The sequence below is a fragment of the Lampris incognitus genome, chromosome 1 (assembly GCF_029633865.1).
Source record: "Lampris incognitus isolate fLamInc1 chromosome 1, fLamInc1.hap2, whole genome shotgun sequence".
Lineage (NCBI taxonomy): Eukaryota > Metazoa > Chordata > Actinopteri > Lampriformes > Lampridae > Lampris > Lampris incognitus.
In genome coordinates, this window is record NC_079211.1 from 153930747 (window position 1) to 153941648 (window position 10902).

General features: G+C 46.9%; 1 protein-coding gene across 1 annotated transcript in view; it reads left to right on the forward strand.

Annotated features, from left to right (window-relative positions):
* The window catches only part of unc45b (unc-45 myosin chaperone B), a 39031-nt gene extending 34534 nt beyond the window's left edge, over window positions 1-4497 (forward strand). The window contains exons 18-19 of the mRNA XM_056288126.1: window positions 1783-1938; window positions 3952-4497. Of these exons, the coding sequence (XP_056144101.1) occupies window positions 1783-1938; window positions 3952-4227 (432 nt within the window). The 3' untranslated portion in view covers window positions 4228-4497. The remainder of the gene's footprint in view (window positions 1-1782; window positions 1939-3951) is intronic.
* The last annotated feature ends 6405 nt before the right edge of the window (window positions 4498-10902 follow it).

Below are 10902 nucleotides of genomic sequence, written 5' to 3' on the forward strand. Positions count from 1 at the left end.
TACAGCTGAGCTCCTCAGTATCACCAGGCCAGAACCAGAGTCTGTCTGTCACACTACAGCTGAGCTCCTCAGTATTACCAGGCCAGAGTCTGTCTGTCACACTACAGCTGAGCTCCTCAGTATTACCAGGCCAGAACCAGAGTCTGTCTGTCACACTACAGCTGAGCTCCTCAGTATCACCGGGCCAGAACCAGAGTCTGTCTATCACACTACAGCTGAGCTCCTCAGTATTACTAGGCCAGAACCAGAGTCTGTCTGTCACACTACAGCTGAGCTCCTCAGTATTACTAGGCCAGAACCAGAGTCTGTCTGTCACACTACAGCTGAACTCCTCAGTATCACCAGGCCAGAACCAGAGTCTGTCTGTCACACTACAGCTGAGCTCCTCAGTATTACTAGGCCAGAACCAGAGTCTGTCTGTCACACTACAGCTGAGCTCCTCAGTATCACCAGTCCAGAACCAGAGTCTGTCTGTCACACTACAGCTGAGCTCCTCAGTATCACCAGGCCAGAACCAGAGTCTGTCTGTCACACTACAGCTGAGCTCCTCAGTATTACTAGGCCAGAACCAGAGTCTGTCTGTCACACTACAGCTGAGCTCCTCAGTATTACCAGGCCAGAACCAGAGTCTGTCTGTCACACTACAGCTGAACTCCTCAGTATCACCAGGCCAGAACCAGAGTCTGTCTGTCACACTACAGCTGAGCTCCTCAGTATTACCAGGCCAGAACCAGAGTCTGTCTGTCACACTACAGCTGAACTCCTCAGTATCACCGGGCCAGAACCGGAGTCTGTCTGTCACACTACAGCTGAGCTCCTCAGTATCACCGGGCCAGAACCAGAGTCTGTCTGTCACACTACAGCTGAGCTCCTCAGTATTACTAGGCCAGAACCAGAGTCTGTCTGTCACACTACAGCTGAGCTCCTCAGTATCACCAGGCCAGAACCAGAGTCTGTCTGTCACACTACAGCTGAGCTCCTCAGTATCACCAGGCCAGAGCCAGAGTCTGTCTGTCACACTACAGCTGAGCTCCTCAGTATCACCAGGCCAGAGCCAGAGTCTGTCTGTCACACTACAGCTGAGCTCCTCAGTATCACCAGGCCAGAACCAGAGTCTGTCTGTCACACTACAGCTGAGCTCCTCAGTATTACTAGGCCAGAACCAGAGTCTGTCTGTCACACTACAGCTGAGCTCCTCAGTATTACCAGGCCAGAACCAGAGTCTGTCTGTCACACTACAGCTGAACTCCTCAGTATCACCAGGCCAGAACCAGAGTCTGTCTGTCACACTACAGCTGAGCTCCTCAGTATTACCAGGCCAGAACCAGAGTCTGTCTGTCACACTACAGCTGAGCTCCTCAGTACCACCAGGCCAGAGCCAGAGTCTGTCTTTCACACTACAGCTGAGCTCCTCAGTATTACCAGGCCAGAACCAGAGTCTGTCTGTCACACTACAGCTGAGCTCCTCAGTATTACCAGGCCAGAACCAGAGTCTGTCTGTCACACTACAGCTGAGCTCCTCAGTACCACCAGGCCAGAACCAGAGTCTGTCTGTCACACTACAGCTGAGCTCCTCAGTATTACCAGGCCAGAACCAGAGTCTGTCTGTCACACTACAGCTGAGCTCCTCAGTACCACCAGGCCACAGCCAGAGTCTGTCTTTAACACTACAGCTGAGCTTCTCAGTATAAGCAGGCCACAGCCAGAGGTAATACCAGAGAATAAAAGAACAATCGTCAGTGTGTTGAATGTGTGAAATTTGTGGGTTTCTGTGTATTCTAGATCCAAGACCGATATCTGGAGGATGGCAATGATAAGTTGAAACTGTTGGTGCTACTGTGTGGTGAGGATGATGACGATCTTCAGGTGGCTGCGGCTGGAGCTTTGGCAATGCTAACTGCTGCCCAGAAGAAGCTGTGCACGAAGATGACGGAGGTGGTACGTACGGCAGTGTTCTCCAAAACCTTAGCATAGACATGCATGGCAAGTCTGCATAGTTATCAAAGAAATTGTAATTTTCAGACAGCTCAATGAAGAGCCACAGCATCCCGTTATGGTCCGAGTGTTGTTATAAAAGCATTTCCACCCCCTCAGAACAAAACCTGAGGTGATTGTAGCATACAGTACTGTGATAAGCCTGTCCTTGGCATCAGGTGTGAACCACTCACACTTGTTTAGCTGAAGGTGGGAAATCTCACTGCCACACTTGAGTATATCAAGATCACAAAAATCCAGACAGCAGAAATCTGCCCAGAGTGAGATACTTATTACAGCCAAAAATCACTACAGGTACCTGTATGCAGTATTGCAACTAGGCCACAGCCATGAAGTGAATAATTCCTCACTACTCTAAGCATGCAAAGTGGTGTCAAAAATGCAGAGCAAAAAGTGCATCAGCTGAACTGCACTGCTTTTCCATGTAGGTGTGAATTAGGTAGGGAGGTTTCACACATAGATGAATGTGCATAAGATTGGCTACCTAGACTGCTCAAATTGAAAAAAATAGCAGAAATATACCAAGCAGTGGTTCGATTCCCTGTTACCTCCAGCTTGGTCGGGCATCCCTGCAGACAAAATGGACCTATCATTAAGCCCTGCCACCCTCAGTTACTGTTGCTAACTCGGACAAGCTACCCGGGCTGACTAGAGAGTTACAATGGCAGCTATTGGCGTCAAAACTACACAACACAATCTTGCCTTACCTTAGAACAAATGTAGACGTCCTCGTTTATGTTACGTTGAGTGTACTGTGTGGTCTGCCACACAGCTTAATCCACCGGAGACATTTGGCTCCGTCTTGTTTTGGTTTGGGAAATGGGATGAAATGTATCCCATTGCCTATCCTCTCAGGATACCTTGTATCAGTGTTGCATGTACCCCATGCACATCGTTTGACCATTTTTGTTTAACTTATATCCATAAAACATCACAAAAACCACGACTTCTGATGCAACTCTGATGCTGCTTAATGGAGTCGCTGGCTCTAGATGTCTGAGTGAGCTCCCGCGTGCATTTGGTACTACACTGCCAGTGGCTCGTCTGCGTTCGAGGGGCGGGACTGAGCAATAGGTCCATTGGTCGTCTGCGGATGGGAAGCCGGATGTGGGTATGTGTCCTGATCGCTGCAGTAGTGCCTCCTCTGGTCAGTCGGGGCGCATGTTTGGGAGGGGGGGCTGGGGGAATAGCGTAATCCTCCCACGTGCTACATCCCCCTGGTGAAACTCCTCACTGTCAGGTGAAAAGAAGCGGCTGGTGACTCCACATGTATCGGAGGACACGTGGTAGTCTGCAGCCCTCCCCGGATCAGCAGAGGGGGTGAAGCAGCGACTGGGATGGCTCGGAAGAGTGGGGTAATTGGACAAGTACAATTGGGGAGAAAAAAAAATATACCAAGCAAAAGACAAACAGCTAAAGCTGATAAGAGGGGTACATAGCTTGATAACTGAGGTCCTTCACAACACGCTGGTATCCTCTCAGAGCAGCAGGACTGCAGAATCAGTCAACTTCCCTTTTTTTTTGTGTTTCTGATGAAGACCACAAGAATGGGGCCTGTCTTATCAGTCTGAATCATCCAGCCCATCGGCCTATGTAAAAGATTTAATGCTCCCACACTACTGAGTTCTCCGTCTTTTGTAGTCATGAATTGGAAGTTTAAAGTTTAGAAGATTTTTCACGGTAAAGTTTCTTTCTTATTCTCACAGTTCTTGCGCACTCCTGCTTCCTTCCTATTAATTTTAAATAGTGTAAAATATCTCCAGCACCTCCGCGACCCCGAGAGCAGGATAAGCGTTTAAGACAATGGATGGATGGATAGTGTAAAATATCAGGCTCACTGGGGACAGAAAACCCCTTTCTCCTTAAACCACACATTCTCTCAGCAATCTCCACTGGTTGTTATGATGTGTTACCAGATGAACAAGTGACTCACCATTTTGTTGGTTCCCCCAACAGACCACCCAGTGGCTTGAGATCCTGCAGAGGCTGTGCCTACATGACAACCCCAGAATCCAGCACCGTGGTCTGGTGATCATTCACAACATGCTCAACTCAGACAACAATGAGCTGGCCAAGAAGCTCATCGAGTGTGAGATGCTGGAGATCCTCACAGTGATAGGCAAGGCAGAGGACAATCCCAAGAGGCAACAGGTCATCGATGTGGCTCGCACATGCCTGATTAAGGCCATGGATCTTGGTCTCATCAAGCCCTTCACCAGCCTCTCCTCGTAGGGTGACAATAAGCCTCTTCAAACATCCACAAAGGACTTTTTTCTTTCTTTCTGTCCTCATCTCTGCTCAATAGAGACTTTTACATTTTTTTAAAGCTTAACAAATATCAAGGCAAAGTTGGCAATAAAACTATATAAAAAGAAACAAGACTAGGTCAAAACCTAGTGTAGGGCTGGACCGTGAAGAGCAATGTTCCAAACCGTGGCCAGTGTGGTACAGGGATAGTCAGTGGTACTGTCTATAATGATTGATGATTTCCTGGATATTAAATGTTCATCTGCAATTTTCTGTAGTGGTCTCAGTAATATTTGTTGTTAAAGTTTACTGAAGTAGCATATCACATGACATGGTGAAGCTACATTTGAGTAAAAAAAAGGTTATAAACACAGTTGCAAGAACAATACTTTCCATTTAGGTCTTGGGATGTTTGATTTAAAGATTTAAAAGAGAACTTAATTTGTAATTATAACTATTATCTGTTAAGCCCCCCATAATGTTTCTATCTGCGGATGTCTTGTTTTTCTAAGACTCACTCTGTGCTGTGTGTTGTGTCAGAGTGATTGTTATTTGGGGTGCTTTAACTGTGCGCTCTCCCTCATGCCTCATGGCGCATGGAGAGTGGTGTACTCTTATTCTCTGCTCTATGCTAGACTTCAGATAGGTGAATCAGTTCATCTGGACACAACGTTTATTGAGAGAAACGTTTCATCATCATCTAAGTGACCTCTTCAGTCTAAACTGACTGCAAGTGTCCCCACCCTTATAAACAACACAGTGACTGCAGGTGTCCCCACCCTTATAAACAACACAGTGACTGCAGGTACCCCCACCCTTATAAAAAATACAGTGACTGCAGGTACCCCACCCTTATAAACAATACAGTGACTGCAGGTGTCCCCACCCTTATAACTAACACACTGACTGCAGGTGTCCCCACCCTTATAAACAATACAGTGACTGCAGGTGTCCCCACCCTTATACACAATACAGTGGCATAACGACCCAAACCAACGATCAGTTTCATATGCAAATATGTGTGACCATTAACTAGAGTTTCAATGGCCATGTGTACTATTCACAGAGTTTTGGGGAATAGTTGCAATCACAACATTGTAAGATGGCTGAAATCCTAACTGGGTGTTTGTCAAAGCCAGGAAGATGCCCCAACGGTGCACCAGTTGATCGAAGGGAGGAGGACAACCGCTGTCTAAACATAAACCAGTGGTGATTCCGTATGTGGTGGGAGTGTCAGAACAGTTGAGATGCATATTTTCCAAACACCACATCTCAGTTGCTTTCAAACCCCAAAACACGCTGTGCCAAAGGTTGGTCCACCCCAAGGATCAGGTCCCCGGCACAAACAGCACTCAGCAATATAGTGTACACTGTGAAGAACCAGGAGGATTGCTGTGACTTGTACATTGGGGAAACTAAACAGACGCTGGCCAAGAGGACGGCACAACAAAGGAGAGCTAACACATCAGGCCAGGACTCCACAGTCTACACCATCTACAGGCCAGGACTCCACAGTCTACACCATCTACAGACCAGGACTCCACAGTCTACACCATCTATAGGCCAGGACTTCACAGTCTATACCATCTACAGACCAGTGGCCACTCTTTCAAGGATGAGGTTGTGCACATCCTTGATAGGGAGGAACGCTGGTTTGAACAGGGGGTCAAACAGGCCATCTACGTGAAGAGGGAACGACCATCCCTGAACTGAGTGGGGGGGGGGGGGGGGCTAAGAGTAAATCAGTCGCCATTTTACAATGCTGTGATTGCAACTATTTCCCCAATCCTCTGTAAATAGTTTTTATGGCCATTATAACTCCAGTTAATGGTCATGGCAATTTGCATATGAAACCGATCGTTGGTTTGGGTCGTTATCCCACTGTATTGTATATAAGGGTGGGGACACTTGCAGCCACTGTACTGTTTATAAGGGTGGGGATACCTGCAGTCACTGTATTGTTTATGAGGGTGGGGACACCTGCAGTCACTGTATTGTTTATAAGGGTGGGGATACCTGCAGTCGCTATATTGTTTATAAGGGTGGGGATACCTGCAGTCACTGTATTTTTTATAAGGGTGGGGATATCTGCAGTCACTGTATTGTTTATAAGGGTGGGGACACCTGCAGTCACTGTATTGTTTATAAGGGTGGGGACACCTGCAGTCACTGTGTTGTTTATAAGGGTGGGGACACCTGCAGTCACTGTATTGTTTATGAGGGTGGGGACACCCGCAGTCAAGGTATTGTTTATGAGGGTGGGGACACCTGCAGTCACTGTATTGTTTATAAGGGTGGGGACACCCACAGTCAAGGTATTGTTTATGAGGGTGGGGATACCTGCAGTCACTGTATTGTTTGTGAGGGTGGGGACACCTGCAGTCACTGTATTGTTTATGAGGGTGGGGACACCTGCAGTCAGTTGAGACTGAAGAGGTCACTTAGATGATGATGAAACGTTTCTCTCAATAAACGTTGTGTCCAGATGAACTGATTCAATTTTCTGTGATTTTCTTACCTGGATTATTGAGCAGCATCAACACAATGCTTGTGTCGTTCTTTAGTTCTGCCAAAGCTTCATGTCCCTTTTTGGATTATTATACATCTTATACTTTCTTCGTTTATACAAAATACCCATGACACCCTTTTCCACAAGACTACTGTAGGTATCAGTCGAAGCATTTCTGAATTGATAATTGACTTAGTCTTAAATGAGGTGGAAACCACGTTAGGAATAATGTCTTGCTCTGAGTGGGACAAAGAGCTAGACCCAGCAAACAATTTTCAGTTGGGGGAAATCTGCGAATGGTGCCTGAAAAGTAGGGGAACTTTCGCTGAACTCCCACAATGAGTATTCCTCAAGGGTTATTTTGAAAAAAAAATCCTAACGTTCCACTAGGACAACTCTCCTTGCCCCCTCCACCACCCGCCCCACTGATGAAGGTGAGGAAGACCAGTACTGGGGTTTTGGTGGTGATGATGGATTCTGGGTGTCACAAGTCACAAATAGAACTGATTCATCAAAAGTTAAGGGACTGCGTTTTGGAAAGACATCCAGGATTGGTCACTATACTCTCACCAAGTCATGCCGTAATTACTTTACTACTACTACTACTTTCGGCTGCTCCCATTAGGGGTCACCACAGCGGATCATCCGTTTCCATTTCTTCCTGTCTTCTGCGTGTTCCTCTGTCACACCAGTCATCTGCATGTATTCCCTCACCACATCCATAAATCTTCTCTTTGGCCTTCCCCTTTTCCTCTTCCCTGGCAGCTCCATATTCAGCATCCTTCTCCCAATATACCCAGCATCCGTCCTCCACACGTGTCCAAACCATCTCAATCTTGTCTCTCTTGCTTTGTCTCCAAACCATCCAACTTGAGCGGTCCCTCTAATATAATCATTCCTAATCCTGTCCTTCTTCGTCACTCCCAGTGAAAATCTTAGCATCTTCAACTCTGCCACCTCCTGCTCCACCTCCTGTCTTTTCGTCAGTGCCACTGTCTCCAAACCATATAACATAGCTGGTCTGACTACCATCTTGTAAACCTTCCTTTTAACTCTTGCTGGTACTCTTCTGTCACAAATCACGCCTGACACTCTTCTCCACCCACTCCACCCTGCCTGCACGCTCTTCTTCACCTCTCTTCTGCACTCCCCGTTACTTTGGACAGTTGACCCCACGTATTTAAACTCATATGCCTTCGTCACCTCAACTCCTTGCATCCTGACAATTCCACTGTCCTTCCTCTCATTCACGCATAGGTATTCCGTCTTGCTCCTACTGACTTTCATTCCTCTTCTCTCCAGTGCATACCTCCACCTCTCCAGGCTCTCTTCAACCTGCATCCTACTCTCGCTACAGATCACAATGTCATCTGTGAGCATCATCGTCCATGAAGACTCCTGCCTGATCTAGTCCGTCAACCTGTCCATCACCATTGCAAACAAGAAAGGGCTCAGAGCCGATCCTTGATGTAATCCCACCTCCACCTTGAACCCATCTGTCATTCCAACCGCACACCTCACCACTGTCACACTTCCCTCATACTTATCCTGCACCACTCCTACATACTTCTCTGCAACTACCGACTTCCTCATAGAATACCACACCTCCTCTCTCAGCACCCTGTCGTATGCTTTCTCTAAATCTACAGAGACACAATGTAACTCCTTCTGACCTCCTCTATACTTCTCCGTCAACATTCTCAAAGCAAACATCACATCTGTGGTGCTCTTTCATGGCATGGAACCATACTGCTGCTGCTGATCATCACCTCTCCTCTTAACCTAGCTTCTATCACTCTTTCCCATATCTTCATGCTGTGGCTGATCAACTTTGTACCTCTGTAGTTGCTACAGTTCTGCACATCGCCCTTGTTCTTGAAAATCGGTACCTGTATGCTTCTCCACTCCTCAGGCCACCTCTCACTTCCCAAGATTGTGTTAAACAATCTAGTTAAAAACCCCACTGCCATCTCTCCTAAACATCTCCATGCCTCCACAGGTATGTCATCAGGACCAACTGCCTTTCCACTCTTCATCCTCTTCATAGCTGCCCTCATTTCCTCCTTGCTAATCCACTGAACTTCTTGATTCACTATCCCTACATCATCCAACCTACTCTCTCTCTTATTTTCTTCATTCATCAGCCCCTCAAAGTATTCCTTCCACCTTCTCAGCACACTCTCCTCGCTTGTCAGCACATTTCCATCTCTATCCTTGATTGACCTAACTTGCTGCACATCCTTCCCAGCTCGGTCCCTCTGTCTAGCCAATCGGTACAAGTCCTTTTCTCCTTTCTTAGTATCTAACCTGTCATACAACTCACCAAACACCTTTTCCTTTGCCACCTCTCTTTGCTTTACGCTGCGTCTCCTTGTACTCCTGTCTACTTTCTTCATCTCTCTGACTATCCCACTTCTTCTTTGCCAACCTCTTCCTCTGTATACTTTGCTGTACTTCCTCATTCCACTACCAAGTCTCCTTGTCTTCCTTCCTCTGTCCTGATGACACACCAAGTACCTTCCTAGCTGTCTCCCTCACTATTTCTGCAGTGCTTGCCCAGCCATCTGGCAACTCTTCGCTACCACCCAGTGCCTGTCTTACCTCCTCCCCGAACTCCACACAACAGTCTTCCTTCTTCAGCTTCCACCATTTGATCTTAAGCTCTGCCTTCACTCCCTTCCTCTTCTTGGTCTCCAAAGTCATCCTACAGACCACCATCCGATGCTGCCTAGCTACGTTCTCCCCTGTCACCACATTGCAGTCTCCAATCCCTTTCAGATCGCGCCTTCTGCATGAGATATAGTCCACCTGTGTGCACTTTCCTCCACTCTTGTACGTCACCCTGTGCTCCTCCCTCTTCTTGAAATATGTATTCACCACAGCCATTTCCATCCTTTTCACAAAATCAACCACCATCTGTCCTTCCACATTTCTCTCCTTGACACCATACCTTCCCATCACCTCCTCATCACCCCTGTTCCCTTCACCAACATGTCCATTGAAGTCCACTCCAATCACCACTCTCTCCTCCTTGGGTACCCTCTCCACCATATCATCCAACTCACTCCAGAATTCTTCTTTCTCTTCCATCTCACACCCAACTTGTGGGGCATATGCGCTGATAACATTCAGCAATAAACCTTCGATTTCCAGCTTCATACTCATCACTCTGTCCGACACTCTCTTCACCTCCAGCACACTCTTGACATACTCTTCTTTCAGAATTACCCCTACCCCATTTATCCTCCCATTCACACCATGGTAGAAGAGTTTGAACCCACCTCCGATACTCCTGGCCTTACTCCCGTTCCACCTGGTCTCTTAGATACAGAGTATGCCTACCTTTCTTCTCTCCATCATATCAGCCAGCTCTTTCCCTTTACCAGTCATCGTGCCAACATGCAAAGTTCCGACTCTCACCTCCACACTCCTACCTGTCCTCCTTTCTAGCTGCTTCTGGACATGCCTTCCCCCTCTCCTTCTCCTTCGCCCAACAGTAGCATAGTTTCCACCGGCACTCTGCTGGTTAATGTAGTGATATAATGCTATGTAGAGCCACTGGAACTACACTAGGTGTTATGTACTACCCGGACTGTTATTATGGTTACACCACTACCATGTATGGTTATTACGTTTGCCTACTGAGCCACAATTAAACCTGAGTTCTATAACCCGGTGTGGTCATTGATCCTCTACCAATACTACCCCAAGTATTACTTCATGGTGGCAGCGGTAAAGTACTCTCTATGAAGAATGAAGATAGACTGATAAAATTGTCCGTGGATAATTTCTGTCATCATTCAAGCAAGAGTGCGCCGGAGCTGAGCTAGCCGCAAAGCTAACTAGCTAGCTAGCAATAGGAGACGTCATGGCATCGCATCTACCGACGATGAATTGGTCAGACCCGGACCTGGGTGAGGCAATTTCACTGTATAAACAGAAAATGACTGTATTTAGAAGATGAAGAAATAAATGGGCAGCTAAACAAGCTAGGAAAATATGTTGTGGAATTGGAGATGAAGGATTAAAAAGACTGAACGCCAGTGGTCTCACCGATGATGAAAAGAAAAAGCCTGCCAAACTATGGGACTTCTTTGAAAAACAGCTAAAGTTGAACGTAAATTTCAGAATCCATAGACTGCAACTGATGC